At 35.0% G+C, this 20564-nt stretch overlaps 1 protein-coding gene across 1 annotated transcript in view; it reads right to left on the bottom strand.

The window, feature by feature from the left end:
- The window catches only part of CCDC40 (coiled-coil domain containing 40), an 83120-nt gene that overhangs the window by 7950 nt on the left and 54606 nt on the right, over positions 1–20564 (bottom strand). The window contains exons 9-14 of the mRNA XM_053706417.1: positions 5623–5745; positions 4843–4964; positions 3080–3323; positions 2299–2481; positions 1945–2190; positions 1429–1642 (exon numbers count right to left, since the gene is read on the bottom strand). Of these exons, the coding sequence (XP_053562392.1) occupies positions 1429–1642; positions 1945–2190; positions 2299–2481; positions 3080–3323; positions 4843–4964; positions 5623–5745 (1132 nt within the window). The remainder of the gene's footprint in view (positions 1–1428; positions 1643–1944; positions 2191–2298; positions 2482–3079; positions 3324–4842; positions 4965–5622; positions 5746–20564) is intronic.

The following is a 20564-nucleotide window of genomic DNA, read 5'->3' as shown; positions in this document are numbered from 1 at the left end:
TGTTCTACATAATCTACAGGGACATGAGACCCAAACGTTTTCTTTTGTGATTCACTAATTTACTTCTATTATCTGATTTGCCTCATTCCCATGGTATTGTATTTGTTGAAGAGATACCTAGGTAGGTGTCTGGAGCACTACATAGCAGGAAATAATGCTGTTTTCTAGAGCCCTTACAAATGGATAACATTCTTGCAAAACTTCTGCCATATGGTGCTTCCGACACGTGCACATTACTAAGCTTACATTTCTGCTTTTCAACAAAAAAGACCAAGAAAACAAAGAACATTTGGTAATAGAAGTAAATTAGAAAGTTATTTAAAATTGTATGCTCTGTCTGAATCATAACATAAAAATGTTGGGTTTTATGTCCCTTTAACAGTAATTAATGATGTAGCTGATCCCATTTCCCAATATAATGTTGATAAAAGTGTCTGAAACAACAGTACAGCAAGCATCTTACTAACACATTTTTTCCTTACGCTTATGCACAGTAAGCTTAAATATAGCCCAATTGTAAACCACTCTGTTACAAATTAGAAGCCCTGATATATTAAATATTAAACATTGCAAGCTCTTCTGGTGCAATAAGGCATATGTTTAGGGTGATGTTGCCACTGGTCCATTTTTAAAAGGCAAACCAAACATGCATCTGTTCCTATTATTTTTTTTTCCCAATATTCTGTTTTTGTAGACCCATTTCATCCTTAGGATGCCAACATTTGGCATAAGGTGACTTTCACCCCCCAAAACTGCCCACCCTAGGCTTGGTTTCCTTTTGTCTTTGTAAATAGTGAATGTCTGGTGTCTGTTAAAATATACCTGTGACTCTGGATGGGGTTTAAAGGGGCATAATACTTATATGCTAAATCACTTGAAACTGATGCAGCATAACTGTAAAAAGCTGACAGGAAAATATCACCTGAGCATCTCTATGTAAAAAAGGAAGATATTTTACCTCACAATTTCCTCAGCTCGCCAGAGTAAAATGTTACCTTTCAGTTACTGCCCAGCTGCAGGTAAAAAAAAAAAAGGAATAAATGAAGAGCAGCCAATCAGCATCAGCAGTACTGAGGACGTGAATTATTTTACTGTGATCTCATGAAATTTCACAACTCTTATGAGATTTCATAGTAAACATCCTTAAACTGAATAGGGAAATAACATGAGTGTGCATGAGGCACGTTCCCTTGCAAGTCTCAGGACAGGCATACTGATTTGCTTCTTAAAGTCCTTTACAATGGGGTGTGAACACTTAGAACATTTTGAGGTAAACTATCTTTCTTCTTTACATAGAGATGTTCAGGTGATATTTTTTAGTCAGCTTTTTACATCTATGCTGCATAACTTTCAAGTGTTTCAACATCTGGGTATTATGTCCCTTTAAATGTGTTACATATTTATATTCATTAGGACTAAAGTGCTCACTCTCAGTTCGGATTTTCTTCTGCTGCATAATGGTCAGCTCTTTCTTTAACATTTCCACTGTGGCATCCTGCTCTTCGCGCTGTCGTGTTAGCATCACCATATCCGTCTGCAGCCGGAGCCAGAACTGCTGTACTGAGACAATATCCGAGTTGCATTCATCTATCTGCTTGTTCAGAGCTGTAATTTGGATCTCCAAGGGTCCCAGTTCCTTCCCCTGATATAGAAATAACATAAACATGAGTAAAATAAACTTTATTGACAACTCAAGTTCTGTAAATGGTTAACTTATACATAATTAATTATTCCAGTGCATTATTAGAGTAACCCAGCCATAATTCATTAATCTTCTACAGCCCTATACATTTAAGTAACCCAGAAACAAACAGTCACTTCGATACTGCCTGGCATATTACCAGAATAACACATCAATGAAAGCTCCAGTAACAATCTGTACATTATTACCCCAGAAGAGCTACAGGAGATTTTACATTCAAAATTACCCCAACTTCAAATTACCCCAATTTGAGCGATGGTGGCCTCTATCTGCTTGCTGAATAGATTGATACTTGACTGCTTTCTTTCAATTGCTATGGTACGTTTAGAGATCTCAGCTTGACTCCTGTGTATCAGCTCAGTGGTGCTCTGAATGTCTTTTTCCAGTTCCACCAATGTCTTCTGTAGACCTTTAATTCTAGAAGAGCTGTTATTTACTTCCAGCTGAAATTGGGCTGCCTCATTCTCTATCTTGGAGTAGTCTATCTCCTATATGTATGGGAAATAAAAGAACATCATCTTAATCAGTGCGAAGATGTACCTAACCTTAGTACCCACATTAGAAGGTGGAAGCGCTTTAATGCTTAGGTCACCTACCAGTTCAAGCTTCCTCTTTTGCAGCTTTGCTGCCAGCTGAGCTGAGTACTTGGCAGCTTTACCAGATGTCAACTTATCTTGAAGCTTCTCCATGATGTTATTTTCCAAGGCTACTTTCACCTGGGCCTCTTTTTCAATCTGCTTGCGTAGCACTTTCACCTCGCTCAAGCGACCCGCACGCTCCTAAAAGTTGGAAGCCAAAATATCACATTTATGTGGTATGAATAGTAAATTATTATATATATATATTTATCTTAACATCCATTACTAACTGGATACAATTACATTTTATAGTGTTGCTCATAGCAACATAGAAGGCAAAGAGATACAGAAGATGGATTATAAATGATCTCCAGGAATATTTTCAGAGAATTTGCAGGATTTCTAGAACTGTTCCCTGTGTAATCAATATTTTATCATATACAAAAAGTAATCTCCACAATATGCCTAACTGTAATATTTTATCCTATACAAAAAGTAATCTCCACAATATGCCTAACTGTAATATTCTATCTTGTACAAAAAGTAATCTCCACAATATGCCTAACTGTAATATTCTATCTTGTACAAAAAGTAATCTCCACAATATGCCTAACTGTAATATTCTATCTTGTACAAAAAGTAATCTCCGCAATATGTTTAACTGTATTGGGTGATGGGGGAAACCAGACGGGGACTCCTTGCCCAATGTGTCTAGAGGATATGGCAAATTAGGGAATGAGACAAAGAGGTAGAGCTACTGTGCATAGTTTTGTTCCATGCGTATCCCCAGTTCACTCACCATAGTAACCCTGCTAAGTGCTTGCTCGGTCTCCTGCAAGGTGCGCGTGTACATAGTAAATTCAACTCTCAGCGCTTCTTGTCTGGCCTGGCACTGAGCAATCAGCTTCTTGCACATAGCAGCATCACTCTCTGCCCGATTGTACATAAGGGTAAGCTGTTCATTTCTGTCCTCTTCCTTTGTGGTAGCTTTCTTATAGCTCTCAATCTCAGTATCTAGAGAACGAAGTTCCTGTTGGGCCAAACTGATCATATACAAAACAGGTGAATAAATATGGAATTGAGGTAAGAAATCCCAGGAGGGTAACAACAGGCAAATACTAAGAATGCACAGTCATAATCATGTGAAAAGGGGGGATAAGCCGAATGTATAGCACTGGGACCAAAAGGGAATGACAAGTACAGTCTGGTTTTAAAGATACATTAATGAGATTTACTTCTACTACATAACTCAAGGTTCGATTACACACCCCAAGTCCTTGGCTGCACTCTCAGAACACACATGATGCATTTCCCTTAGCACACTATAAGTAAACTGGGTGCACATCCACCGACACAAGTAGATAACCCCAAAGCACCCTGGTGTGCAAAGACCACCACCAATATACAATAAAACGCAACAAAAACTAATAGGCACTCATATGCAAAATGCAGCAAATACTACAAACAGAAAATGGAGAAATAGTTATAGCAATTGGCAAATAGACAATAAGCCGAATATACTCATTAAGGCCCCTCAGTACTTGTGACCTAATCTCATTCTTCCATTCTGGCTTTCAATTATGCACTAGAGTGGCCTTGGGTTATGGCACCTGACAAGGCTGTCCCCTATCATTTGCACTATGTGAATAAAGCCACATAATACAACAAAAGGATCACCTATAGTCATAAACAGAATAAGAATGGGTAAGAGAACTTATTAAGCAGTAAGAACTCAGTATATATATATATATATATATATATATATATATATATATATATATATATATATATATATATATACACACTGCATATATGTATATATATATATATATATATATATACACAGTATATATATATATATATATATATATGTGTGTGTGTGATGTGGCACTGTACCTCACAAATCATGATACAATTTTATATATAAAAACTATACTTATTAAAAATAAAAACTAGGTGGATTTCTAGATCTAGATTTCTAAAATAAATAGCTACTGTCAAAAGGAATACTATGTCAGGTATCTTCCCCTTATTGTACTGTCTTCCAAAATACATCTCAACATACTTATAAGTTACAACCTAATAAGAAATTTGCCAGATCTATTAAAGTTGTAAACACATCTGCCATATCATGCTATTAAGTTACATGCATGCTCTTGGGCCTACCTTAGTATGCTCTCATAGAAAGGAGCTAAGTTTCAACAAAGTATACAAAGATAAATTGCATATTGTTTCTGAATCATGACATTTTCCTTTCGATGTTCATGTCTCTTTAAGAGGAAATGGAAGAAAACCACAGTTCATCCTGACAGTCAAATGATGCAATCACTGCACAATACTAATTCATATTCATAGTAAGGAAATTGAATATAGTGAATATTTAAAGCAGAAAATGGCAATCCTTGTGCAATACAATGTAATCCTACCTTATGTACACAATAAGACTAAAGCATTGGCTGGCTCCCCCATTTATTTTTACCATTCAGCATGAATCTACAGATTGCCCACATTGTAGCCGTTTACTGAACATATCATTACAATATCTGAGTGTAAAACTAATACCTCAGGGCCTCTTGAATAGCAGCATACGCTTCATCCCGCCTCCTCATGCCAATCAGACTGCTGTTCCACTGCTGAAGTAGGTGCTTCTTCTCTAGACCAATGGCCTCAATCTCCATGCAAGCCTGGAAAGGTGAGAGAGGTGACAGGTGGCAAAGTAGCATAGCACAGAGGAGAGATGTAAATTCATTAAAGGGGCATTAAACCCAAAACTTTTCTTTAATGATTTAGGTAGAACATACGATTTTAAACAACTTTCCAGTTTACTTCTAATATCTAATTTGTTTCATTCTCTTGGTATCATTTGATGAAGCAGCAGCAATGCACTAATGGTTTCTAACTGAACACATGGGTGAGCCAATGACAATCGTTATATATATGCAGCCACCAATCAGCAGCTAGAACCTAGTTCTTTGCTGCTCCTGAGCTTACCTAGATAAACCTTTCAGCAAAGGATAACAAGAGAAGGAAGCAAATTAAATAATAGAAGTACATTGGAAAGTTGTGTAAAATTGTATTCTCTGTCTAAATCATGAATGTCTAATTACGACTTTACTGTCCCGTTAATGCTCATGCACCCTACAGACTATCATTGTGAGATCTGACAGAAGTACAACGTCCCTCACGTGATGCAATAAACAAGATAATTAATGATAGTAGTAAAGGAAAGCAATGTGTGATATATATTTTATAGGGCTAGTAAGCAGCAATATAGCATCACATCTGTTTCCTCTCTTGGTTCAGACTATATTATTGGTCACCATAATGAGTGCTTCTTCTTACCTCTGCCACTACTTCACGAGCAGCCTTGGTGTCTTCACGCTGAGCAGAAACCTGTGCTTCGTACAAAGCAATTTGCTCGCGAAGACGGTCGGCCTCCCTCGTAAGTCGATCCACAAACATATCCTGAAAAAAGCATTAACAGAAAAAAGTTTTGTGCATGTGCACATGTTAGCATCCATCATTAAAATCAGTGCGAGAAACAGAAATATGGGACAACAGACATTCTAATACAGAGTTGCCCAAACTATGGTCTGTGGGCCAGTTTTTTTTGGGTGTGTTCTTCAACACAACTGAACTGAAAGCAGACATCAGCAATTTGTGATCGAAAAGGCAGTTCCACACCTCTTATTAGGTAAGCAGGTTTGTGTATTTATACCACATTTCTAAATTAAAAGAATATAAAGTTAAATTAAATGAAATTCTTAGGCCTAGATTTAGAGTTCGGCGGTAGCCGTCAAAACCAGCGTTAGAGGCTCCTAACGCGGGTTTTTTACGCACTCCGGTATTTAGAGTTTATTTACCGCGACTCAAAATACACCTAACGCTCAACTTTCTACCGCCACCTCAGACCCAGTAGTAAACATATACCGCACAAAAAAACATCCACGAATCACAAAACAAATATTACACAAAGTACACTTACACTCATACAAACACAACACTATCTTTATTTTTCGGAATTTTTATTTTTTCTTAAAAATACAAAGGATTAAAGTTGCGAGATCTCGGGTGTTTGAAAAAAATCCACACAAATCCATTTTCCCATTGACTTACATGGACATACGGGAAAAGACCCTCATATACCTACATCTAACGAATAACATTATCACAAACATACACTCATCGATGCATACAAACAATATACACCACATTACATACACAAAATATTTATTTATTACAAAAAGAACACGATTTAGTTACTTTTTCACACAAGCTCATGACGTCACTCACTTTACGAGGAAAACCAGTCTTAGAAAAAAAAATATAGAAATCTTTGGAGCCTCCATTGACTTCTATTGGGAAGACGTGCTCGTGCACGCGAAACCCTCATTTCCCTAACGCACGCAAATAGCGTAGACTGAAAAACTCCAAATACCAGCGCTAGAAAATACATGCTTTTATGCGTTAGACACAGCTATGATAAATAGATCAAGAAATGACTATTTCCCTATGGTGGATTTATGTTTTTTAATATTAAATATTCACCACACCATAAATATTTTTAACACTTTTAGATTACATCAACTACAAATCCCCATCACTAGTAACACATTATTATTTCAATAAAATTACATTTACAATTAAAATAAAATTCAATACACATTTCTGGATTCACAAACACTACACAATGGGAAACATCTCTCATTTACCTTTATTATTGCATTTCTGTTATTCAACTCATATGCTTGCAGCAACTGCATATCTACATAGGCTTAACACATGATCACTCATGGATGCACATACATTACTTTTAACATTCAATCATACATGTGCATTCAAATGATGGGGGAAAAACACATTACATTCTCTCGAGGAATCACAAAACACAACATATGGATTTTACTGTACTTTTAACATCATGATTCCATCACCAGAAACCATTAGGAATTACGTACAACAAGAACATCATTACACCAGATTACAGATGTCACTTTATGGGAAGGAACAACAATGCCAGACCGCTATATAGAAGTCAGCATATGTGGGACACAATCACAATATATACGTACATGTACATAACACGCATCACCCATCACGCAACCACAAAGCACACATTTAGATTTTATTCAGCACACAATAACAATGTAGCACAATACAACAACACAATGAGGATTTCACAACTACATAGGCAGGTTAATAATATCATGACGTCATTACAAGATTCAACCATACACATCACAGATTCACCACTGTACCGCCCCTTTAGGAACTTTAACACTCAATACTACAATACAACATATACGTAAAACACACTTTTGAACAGCATTATTATGGAGATTTCAATGGGACAATTCAGAAATATTGTCAGATCGCACATCAATTATATATATAATACTACAGATGACAGCCGGAAGTTATTCAGTATTCGTGCAATTTTTATGGGACGCATACAATATCGTCAGATCGAAAATCACTTATATATATAATACTACAGATGACAGCCGGAAGTTATTCAGTATTAGTGCGATTTGAAAGGGACGCGTACAATATTCACATCTCGGCAATCACTTATATATACAATACTACAGATGACAGCCGGAAGTTATTCAGTATTAGTGCGATTTGAAAGGGACGCATACAATATTGACAGCTCGGCAATCACTTATATATACAATACTACAGATGGCAGACGGGAATTTCGGAATTATTATTGCGATTTGAAAGGGACGCGTACAATATTTTACAGCTCGGCAATCACTTATATATACAATACTACAGATGGCAGACGGGAAGTTCGGAATTATTATTGCGATTTTAAAGGGACGCATACAATATTGACAGCTCGGCAATCACTTATATATATAATACTACAGATGACAGACGGGAAGTTCGGAATTATTATTGCGATTTTAAAGGGACGCGTACAATATTGACAGCTCGGCAATCACTTATATATATAATACTACAGATGACAGACGGGAAGTTCGGAATTATTATTGCGATTTTAAAGGGACGCGTACAATATTCACATCTCGGCAATCACTTATATATACAATACTACAGATGACAGCCGGAAGTTATTCAGTATTAGTGCGATTTGAAAGGGACGCGTACAATATTCACATCTCGGCAATCACTTATATATACAATACTACAGATGGCAGACGGGAAGTTCGGAATTATTATTGAGATTTGAAAGGGACGCGTACAATACTTTACAGCTCGGCAATCACTTATATATACAATACTACAGATGGCAGACGGGAAGTTCGGAATTATTATTGCGATTTGAAAGGGACGCGTACAATATTTTACAGCTCGGCAATCACTTATATATACAATACTACAGATGGCAGACGGGAAGTTCGGAATTATTATTGCGATTTTAAAGGGACGCGTACAATATTGACAGCTCGGCAATCACTTATATATACAATCCTACAGATGGCAGATGTTCCTTTATCATTTACAAACAATATTGCAGCAACATTGATCGATCACATTCGATGCACATTATACACAACTATGCACTTTCATTCATGTTAGCCTGGACGTGTGCTTGTTACTATAAGATCGCGTTTAAGAAATATTGATTACACATATGATCAAACATTACAAACATGCACTGTATGTGTGATATTTGACACTTTCACATTGAGAATCATTGTTTGAAACTAACATTTCAGCAAACAACAAATAAACGCCCACTGTGAAAGCATTCGCGCCGCTCACATACAAACAGGTGAATACAATCAGCAATCATTACAAACTCACTACCATTGGACTAATTGTACTATAAATCCCCCAAACAACATGGCCAATGCATCACTTGTGATCCACATCAGATCAAGTGCTTACCTTGTTACGCTGTTTTGAAAGATGGATGACGATGACATGGTAGACGCTGCTGGTGGTGCTATTGGCGAACTAGCTGTTGGTCGAATCAGGCAGCCTCGGCGGCTCAGACCGAGACGAAGGGGTCGTCTGGTTCGAGGTCCTCGTGTCTACAGGGTGAGACCCACCTTGGAAAACATGAGTGACTTTGAGGTTTTTGATAAGTATCGGCTCGATCGCGAACAGCTCATTGGCCTTTACGAGCTTCTTAAACCTCATTTGGAGCCACGTATACAAATAAGGACTGCTGTTCCCCCCATGAGTAAGATGCTAAGCTGTCTATACGTCCTGGCCTCCGGGAGTTTTCAATCCGGAGAACTGTACATGCATGGCCTGGCTCAAGGTACATTCTCTGGGGTGTTTGATAACTTTCTGAACGCCATGGTACGTATCAGTAAGCAATACATAGGATTCCCACAGAATGATGGTGATTGGAGGCGCCTGAAGCGGGAATTCTTTGATATTGCTCAATTGCCCAATGTCTTGGGAGCCATTGATTGTACCCACATTGCGCTGCGTGCTCCAATTGATGACTTGCCCTTCAGAAATCGCAAACATTTTCATAGCCTCAACGTGCAGTATGTTTGTGACGCACGGATGAGGATTATGCATGTGTATGCGAATTTTGGAGGTGCTTGTCATGATGCCCGCATCCTCTCTCTGTCGTCCCTGTGGAGACAGTTTGAGGAAAGACAAATGCCCCCTGGTTATCTCGTTGGTGAGTATTTGTGCACAACATGGTTAATTATTTTGACAATTGCCCCTGTATTTTTTAACTGTTAGCGTCATGTTCAGCTATAGGATTAAATTTAACCATTTGTTATTTACCGACGCTAATGTCTATTTTTATTGAAATGCAGATATGTAGCATGTCTTACCTTAAGTGTTCATATAGAGAATGCAATGTAAACATGTAGTTAGCATTTTACACAAGGTTTGGTTTAGGAGAAATACGCATATGTAGCATGTCTTAGATGAAATGGCAAGATATTATCTCATGCAATTTAACCCTGTCATTGTCTTTTTCTGCTAATGTCTATTTTTATTGAAATGCAGATATGTAGCATGTCTTACCTTAAGTGTTCATATAGAGAATGCAATGTAAACATGTAGTTAGCATTTTACACAAGGTTTGGTTTAGGAGAAATACGCATATGTAGCATGTCTTAGATGAAATGGCAAGATATTATCTCATGCAATTTAACCCTGTCATTGTATTTTTCTGCTAATGTCTATTTTTATTGAAAAGCAGATATGTAGCATGTCTTACCTTAAGTGTTCATATAGAGAATGCAATGTAAACATGTAGTTAGCATTTTACACAAGGTTTGGTTTAGGAGAAATACGCATATGTAGCATGTCTTAGATGAAATGGCAAGATATTATCTCATGCAATTTAACCCTGTCATTGTCTTTTTCTGCTAATGTCTATTTTTATTGAAATGCAGATATGTAGCATGTCTTACCTTAAGTGTTCATATAGAGAATGCAATGTAAACATGTAGTTAGCATTTTACACAAGGTTTGGTTTAGGAGAAATACGCATATGTAGCATGTCTTAGATGAAATGGCAAGATATTATCTCATGCAATTTAACCCTGTCATTGTATTTTTCTGCTAATGTCTATTTTTATTGAAAAGCAGATATGTAGCATGTCTTACCTTAAGTGTTCATATAGAGAATGCAATGTAAACATGTAGTTAGCATTTTACACAAGGTTTGGTTTAGGAGAAATACGCATATGTAGCATGTCTTAGATGAAATGGCAAGATATTATCTCATGCAATTTAACCCTGTCATTGTATTTTTCTGCTAATGTCTATTTTTATTGAAAAGCAGATATGTAGCATGTCTTACCTTAAGTGTTCATATAGAGAATGCAATGTAAACATGTAGTTAGCATTTTACACAAGGTTTGGTTTAGGAGAAATACGCATATGTAGCATGTCTTCGATGAAATGGCTAGATACAGATTTATATATAATTTTTTTTTAATTTTTTTATGTTTCTGACAACTTTTAATATGGATTATGGTTTTTAAAAAATATATTTATACAACAATATACTAGTTTAAGTATTCTGTTTGAATTATGTTCTGTTCTAAATTTATAGGTGATTCTGGGTACATGAGCCGGCCTTGGCTCATTACCCCCTTGCGTAGCCCAACTGATGTGTCTGAGGAGCGCTACAATAGGGCTCATAAGAGAACCAGGGCGGTGGTTGAAAGGATGTTCGGGCTCCTGAAGATGAGATTCAGGTGCCTGGACCGTTCTGGAGGAGCACTCCAGTACAACCCAAAGAAGGTGGCTAAGATCGTTGTAGCCTGTAGCGTCCTGCATAATATTGCACAGCGGGCTGGGATGCTGCAGGCCGTCCCGGTGGACAGAGACCTCCTCAGAGATGAGGAGGATGATCCTGTTCTAGAGGGGGAATTCCAGGACGAGGGACTTGATGTCAGAGCAGACGTCATCAACCGCCACTTTAGACGGTAAATAATAGAAGTTACACTGGAGTATTTTCAATAGATGTGAACTCTAGGGAAATGACAAGTAGAGAATTGTGCAAACATGTTAGTATTGATAAAATGTTATAATAATATTTATTTCTCATAATATAGGTGATGCTCTGGGCATTGGGTCCTATAGCGAGTCTTTGCCACCTGGTTTTTATAGAGGACATCAGATGGTAAGTAGAAATGTATGGACTGTTGCTGGCATGATTTGTACACAAATACATAATATGGCATAAATGTTTAAAAATATAACTTTGTTTACACATTACTTATGTACATAATCAGAAAGGGATACTCTAGAATGACTATGGTTCAATGTCACACAGAGGTTTGTTCTGCTCAATATGACTCATCTTCACACTTGATAGAAAATAACACAGGTTCATACACAGGCTTAGTAAGCTAGTGATAGATATTTATTATGAAATGGGGGGTGGGAGAGGGGTACAGAACTGATTCACACACTTGTATGAAATCTTTATATATAATTTCTTACATTAGGGAGATGACTTAATATAAAGACTGAAAGGGAACAATTTGAAGCCTGACAGTGAAGATTTCCAAGACTGACAGTGGGGAAAAAGCCAAGATTGAAATTGAAGTATACCAATGGGATCATGTCTGGCATATTTAAATTCTGCTGACCTTGAAAACCATACAAAGACATGTTCACATGGTAAGTGCAAACTATTTGATAGAATAAGGCTGTGGAGACATCCTATTGGAGACACTTAGATGATTTTCTATTTTGTAGATGGTATTTCCCAGTCCTCTATTTAATGAACTGATGAATAAGACACCTATTGAAGATCAACTGTTTACCCCTGAATTGACATTCAAAGACCATGCATTGTCCAGGTTGGTGTACCAATGCATGCTAGTGAAGACTGTAGAATATTAGTAGCTTACATACATTAGTCATATTTAGTTCTTAATTAGATATTTAGGGATCACAATCAGACACTTAGATGATTTTACTTTTTTAGATGGTATTTCCCAGTCCTCTATTTAATGAACTGATGAATAAGACACCTATTGAAGATCAACTGTTTACCCCTGAATTGACATTCAAAGACCATGCATTGTCCAGGTTGGTGTACCAATGCATGCTAGTGAAGACTGTAGAATATTAGTAGCTTACATACATTAGTCATATTTAGTTCTTAATTAGATATTTAGGGATCACAATCAGACACTTAGATGATTTTACTTTTTTAGATGGTATTTCCCAGTCCTCTATTTAATGAACTGATGAATAAGACACCTATTGAAGATCAACTGTTTACCCCTGAATTGACATTCAAAGACCATGCATTGTCCAGGTTGGTGTACCAATGCATGCTAGTGAAGACTGTAGAATATTAGTAGCTTACATACATTAGTCATATTTAGTTCTTAATTAGATATTTAGGGATCACAATCAGACACTTAGATGATTTTACTTTTTTAGATGGTATTTCCCAGTCCTCTATTTAATGAACTGATGAATAAGACACCTATTGAAGATCAACTGTTTACCCCTGAATTGACATTCAAAGACCATGCATTGTCCAGGTTGGTGTACCAATGCATGCTAGTGAAGACTGTAGAATATTAGTAGCTTACATACATTAGTCATATTTAGTTCTTAATTAGATATTTAGGGATCACAATCAGACACTTAGATGATTTTACTTTTTTAGATGGTATTTCCCAGTCCTCTATTTAATGAACTGATGAATAAGACACCTATTGAAGATCAACTGTTTACCCCTGAATTGACATTCAAAGACCATGCATTGTCCAGGTTGGTGTACCAATGCATGCTAGTGAAGACTGTAGAATATTAGTAGCTTACATACATTAGTCATATTTAGTTCTTAATTAGATATTTAGGGATCACAATCAGACACTTAGATGATTTTACTTTTTTAGATGGTATTTCCCAGTCCTCTATTTAATGAACTGATGAATAAGACACCTATTGAAGATCAACTGTTTACCCCTGAATTGACATTCAAAGACCATGCATTGTCCAGGTTGGTGTACCAATGCATGCTAGTGAAGACTGTAGAATATTAGTAGCTTACATACATTAGTCATATTTAGTTCTTAATTAGATATTTAGGGATCACAATCAGAAAAAGGAATACATATTATAGTTGATATAGAGGTATTTGAATGGACATGAAATATTACATTTATGTTCAGCATACATATATTGTTTACATGTGATATACATTATTATGTATAAATTTAATTTTTGAAATTTAAATATTATTTTTAATCAACAATATAATGGTGTATGTATTTCATTAATTTAAAATGAATGTAATGATTATCTTTAAAAAATGTTGATCAAAGTTAGAGCATAGACACCATATGATTTTAAATGTATTTTATGAATATTTTACAACGTGTGTATTAACTTTGTTCCATTTTTATTATTTGTCATTTCAGATTGGCATCTGATGACTTCATGGAATATTTATTTATTTTCTATTAAATATATATTTTTTTTTTAGCAGATTCTAATATATATCAATATAATCTGTAAATAAATAAAACTTGGACTCCCATGACTGGTAGTTGGCTATTTGACAAGCACATGCATAAGAGAAAATAATGCATTAATAGTAGAAAATAAAATTCTTCAGAGAATATTAAAAGATATATTTTAACATTAATTGGGGAGTCATATTCTTCAATGCTTTTATATTGAAAAAGTATATATTAAAAATATTTAGGATATGTATTAATATTATGATTGTTTTAACATTTAATAAGGTGAAGTGGTTCAATTACATGAAAGTGACAGTGTTGTTGAATGTAAAAAGAATTGTATAAGATCATGTATCTTCCTTAGGTATCTCAAAACATTATTAGAAAATATTTTACAATTATTACATTTATAAATGGTAGGTCATTTAACTTTATAATTTTTAATAATTAGTTATTGGATGCCAGGTTAATCTATGTAATTTTCTAGTGGAGTCATTTAACTATACTTAGTAATATTATGTATTTATTACAATCTTACCTCTTGGGTTAGACATCAAATATCTATATAGAATGTAATTTCCCCTTTAGTTTATTTTGTCAATGTTAAATAAAAATACAATATGTTTGGGTCCTTAAAGGGGTCATTCAAAATGTATATTTTGTATACATTGTTACAAATATCATACAAGAATTTAAACATATTTAGAATGTACTATAGAATTACATTCAGTCTTTAAATATACTTGTTAAAATAAAAATAAATGCACATATCTTAGTGAATGATATAAGGCATCTATATGCAAACAACAATCAGCATCAAAATAGCCTATGTAGAGATGTATTTAATCCACGAATATATATAATTACAATATAATGATTGAATAACAAAACATATTAAGTTGGTCAAATATAAGATTATGATACAAAATGCATACATAACATATAGCTTAATGTCCCTCTACGCTGAAGGCTAAAAAATACCTCATTTAATAAATATATTTCAGTCAGTGTGTAAAACAATCTAGAAGTTAATCTAAATTTGCTTTACTCATATGTTAGACTCATTTAGCAAAAGGAAGGTGCCTAGGTTTATGATATATTAAGCATTATTGTGAAATGTTTATTTAAAGGGACATGAACTCAAAATATACTTAAAGGTAGCCATTTAAAAAAACCATGATTTATACATTCTGAATGAGTATTCTATTTTAATAAACTTTAAAACTTGTCTCATATTATGAATGCTCATTGTGATGTTGCTATCATTACTTTAGAAATAAGCCAGTAAATAGCTAATTTATTTGCTTCAGTACTCTGGACAAAACTTGATTGTTTGGAATAATTGATGCAACAATCGTCAAGGACAACCCAGGTTTTTATTAAACAATTGTCCGTAATATAAAATATCATTATTGATTTTCAAAGAAACATAACAATATAACTTAACATTTGATAATCGTATTAAATAATAAAGTTGATTAACATTTCATGCTCAATCACCAATGGTAAATTTGTTTGGACAGTGTCCCTTTAAGAGCTTGAAATAGTGTATTTACTTCTCTTCCTATCTTGACATACTTTGCTTGAAAAGCATATCGAGATAGGCTCAGTAGATGAAGATTGGTGGATGCACAGAGATGCCTTATGTGATTGGCTCAACCATGTGCATTTAAATTTCTTATGTTGAGGATATATAAATACTAAGAGAAAATGATTTACATTTTAAAGTCTAAACAATCTTCTATCTCTACAGATCATTTGATACAATTGTTTGTAATGTCTCTTTAAAACTAAAGACGCCATTGCACAATAACATATATGAGCACTTCAGAGAAATACAAGCTCGAGGTTTATTTGCGAATAACAAAGCTGTAGTTTAACATTTATAAACAGATTATCAAAGTTACTGACATTCTTCCCGGAATTTTAACATTAATAAATATTGCGTGGGAAACGCATCTTCAAACACCAGATTAGCATATTTAAACATTAGTGTAATGTCACGCAATAGCACACAATCAATGTGCATTATAAATACATTTAATAGAGCAATGTCAATACTTCACAATCAATTTATTTAAAGAACAATAAAGACATACAATATTAAATGTGTATTTGTATTAAAGAAACAGACCGTTATTAAACCGAGAAATGTCTACAACATTAATAATGTGACAGGATGAGATTTTAAAGAGTATTTAATCATTAATATTTCACGGATCACGGATATTAAATCTGCGTCACACATATCCGCATGACAGGCCCATGAGTTACAAATAAGTCTACATGAAAAATGAAGTTACAGCACCACCAAGCGGTATGTGTAAGGAAGTTACTAAGATATGAAACATTAAGGAACGGCCAATCAGAGTTCATCACACAAACACAACTTGAGTCAGGATGGTCTCACAGACATTATAACAATATTTCAAAATTTTATCCAATCAGATGTACAGATAAATTGTCCCATGGTGCATCTCATGTTTACTTCACCATATAAAAGTCCATTACACGTTGCCATCTTTGTCAGTTCTCTAATGCCTGCAGGCAGTTTATATTATTATAATATATTTATTGTACAACCCAGCAGGCATGTCAGTTCCCAGGTTCACCAAGGAGGAGAGCGCTGCACTGGTCCACGCCGTCAAGGACTTTTATCCCCAGCTGTTTGGGAACAAGAGGAGCTCGACAGATGCGCCTGTTAAGAAGGCCCTCTGGGAGTCTATCACCAATGCGGTTAGATTGGTGTGTGACGTCCAGAGGTCCCAGGATCAGATCATGAGGAGATTCGGAGATATGAGGTTGCGTTTATCGAAAAAAGTCAACCTCATAAGGGACTGGGTACAAGCCCGTAAAAGAGGGGGCCAAAGAAAGGCCCCGCGGAAACTGTACCTACTCCCTTATGAGGTGACTTTATGCGAGCTCCTCAATCTCCGGGTCCCCAAAAGATTTAGATCCTCGCCATCCTCGGCCTCCTCTTCTTCCCTCCCAGCTGCGGGATCTGAAAGTCCTGACGCGGGGGACAGGGCAGATGCTTCTCCGTCCGGTGGCCTGGGAGGACCCGATAGAGAATCTGAACCAGGTAATTATCCAACTTCATATAATATTTATAATGTTAAAAATCCAAAATGTGTATTTAGTCAGATACTAAACCTATACAGATCTCACAACATACACTACATATGATGTTTAGATATCTGATTTTACATTAGTGATACATGAAATTGGAATGATGTTTATTGCGCTCTACAGAATATGCGTCACAGAGCGGAAATCTAATTTCGCATCCACGTTAACATGGGTTTGCGGAAAGTGGCATTGCTTTATACATGTTGGTCAAATGACGGATGCGTAATTCCGCTTGGAATCATTGCGCAATGATCGCGAAAATGGCATTTCTCATCCACGTTAACATGGGTTTGCGGAAAGTGGCATTGCTTTATACATGTTGTTAAAAATTAAATGGAAAATCTTAGATTAGTGAAGAATACAGTATTCTTATTTTAAATATTATATCTAATAAAAAACGAATAATACTAATAAATTATAACATATGGCCATCAATTGATGATTATGTAATAACAAGCATATATTCTTAAAGATACAGTAAACAACACAACTGATTGAAAATAAGAGTCCAGGATATATTTATCATTCATTTAATTGCGGAAACTATTAACTCATGGGACTACCAAAGGATTAATATTTTTCTATTGATTTGTTATTAATGTAAATATTTTAAACATGGCATGATTAGTATTAATGATATGCAATCCTCATTTAATATATTACAGATATGGATGTGGCTGCTGGATCCTCAAGCCAGGGCTTGTCACAGTATGGTATGTCTCATTTTAATTGACATTTGTCTTAGAAACATGGAATGAACATTACATACTAAATACACATTGTTCTATATTTATATGTAATGTCTATTTAATAGATGAAAATTATATAATTATTCGGATATACTTAAATAACATATTTGATTTTAATTGCATGCTCAATACCATTCATTACATCAACATATGGAGTAGATAATTCATTAACAAACAACAACATTGTGGAATCTATTTAATTTTAGATTAAAGGGATACTGAACTACAATTATTAATATTGTCTTTCACATACAGTATGCAATATTAATAAACATAAAATATAATACTATCATCATATGTGACATATTCTATTGCTAAATGTATTTTAAAATAAATAAAGTACGTTTATGTGCATCTAAATATTTGTTGACCAACCTGGGTTTATATTGATGATTGGTGGATACCTTCAACAAACAATATTTATTGAATCCAATATTCCTTATCTGCCTTTAAGATTAATATCGAACAACATTCGAATTATAATAGGAGTCAATGTTAAATCATTTTTTACAGTTTGAACATAGAAATCAATTATTTAAATTAATCATGTCAGTGTCCCTTTAAGACAAAATAGATTCATTCATCATTACATTATTTTTATTAAAAACTATTGATATATAAATCTAATTATCTGTTGGAGTTACTTTATATATATCTGCATACTCTAACAGCACCATGATTACATATTTGTAATAATAAAGTTTGTTATGTATTGTGATAAATATGTGTTGTGTCCTAAACAAGATTACTGTACATTGAAAAAATGGCTCGATGTGACACATGTTTGTTTAGATTTGTCAACAGATGCTCCTCAATATGTGGTTTGTGTGTATTCTTGTAACTTCTTAAGGACATATGACGGAATTATTCCGTCATAAAACAATTGAGCTAAGTGAAAGCTGTGTCCTTAAAGGGTTAAGAACATTGATCATTGGGTATATTTAGATATGCAATAGCAGCATCTGAGATGAATTTGATGTCTAATGTAGTCTGACATTAAACATATGTTGAATACAGATATGTTTACAGAATCCCCTTGATTCAATCAAGCATTTTCTGGTGTAATGACTGCTCTATTCTTCACATTTTAAAGTTGATTAATGTTAAAATTCTAGACAGATGTGATTTAGTGATATCCAAAATGTGTTTAATAATATATATCTATATCATTCATAGAGAGAGTTGGTGTGGGGAGCCCACAGGAATCCAGCAGTGACATAGAGCCGCCTTTGCGGTCTCCTGGTAAGTCCATTGACTCATTTATATGTAATTGAAGGTGTATTGCTAATCAATATTATGATCATGATTCCGATGAAGCATAACATTATAAAAAATCATAGAATTTATCTTCTGATTATATATTTATTTTTTATATTGAGCGATTAATAATTTCTACTTTATTATTCTACACATTTGTTATTCATAAGATGTCTAACATATGTTTTTTTAATTTTTTTTTTTTTTAACAACAGTCATCAAGTGATACACACATGAGAAATCTTAAATGTTCTATGTACTATGCTTTTATGAATTTAACATTAAGACAAACAATACATTAATATTCTGATTTATTGACAATAACAAATCTATTGTCATTTGTATGCTCCATCAAAATGATGTAAATCATAACTTTGTGTGTGTATATCTTTAATGCAACATTGATGTGCGTATTTGAGCAACAGTAACATATGTTATAATATCTGATCTTAAGGTGTACACAACATGTTATGTTTTACAGAGATTGATGTCACATGTGGGATGGAGGAGGAAGAGGCTGCCTTGGAGTCTGATGGTATGTGAAATATATCTATCATGTTTCCAACATGTTTCTTTTTTTGAAATCATTTTATTGAAGACATTCAAAGTCTACAGCTTTTTCCCTTTAAAAAGGAATATTATTTGTCTGTTCAAATACACTACTGCCCCCTTTCTATATCAGGCAGCATGAAAATCTGCTTGTATATATTTTTTTAAGAATATATAATTCATGCCATCATTATGTCACATGCATATTCCATGCCAAAACACAATAATAAGTTTCACATTGTACAGACAGTCATTGAGATTCATCTGAGTGCCTATATAGATACCATATCCTCATTTCAGAATAGTTTACAGATTCAAACACACTTCGAGGTATATTGAAAACATAATCAATTTTAAATGCGTTGATTTGATGTCAGGATGTATGAGATGTTAATATATTTCTTTTACATTTTCAGATGGATCCACCACTTCTGGTCATCTGGATTCCGCCCCTGCCCAGTCACAGACCCCTCCCCGTGCACACACCCCTGACCATGGCCACACCTCTGCACACACCCAGAGCCCTTCCCATCACCAAACCCATGACCATGCCCCGACCACTGCCAGCCCTTCCCATATTTCATATCCTGTCCCTCCCAAAAAACGCCCATACACCCCCCTTCGCCGCTCTCCCCGTATTCTGGCCCGTACAGCTGCCCAGACCCAAACTCCCCACTCCCCAGCTGTACGGCCTACCCTGGAGCAGCAG

Source organism: Bombina bombina, chromosome 1 (assembly GCF_027579735.1).
Source record: "Bombina bombina isolate aBomBom1 chromosome 1, aBomBom1.pri, whole genome shotgun sequence".
NCBI lineage: Eukaryota > Metazoa > Chordata > Amphibia > Anura > Bombinatoridae > Bombina > Bombina bombina.
The sequence above is the reverse complement of the archived record's forward strand: the minus strand, read 5'-3'. Positions and strand labels throughout refer to the sequence as shown.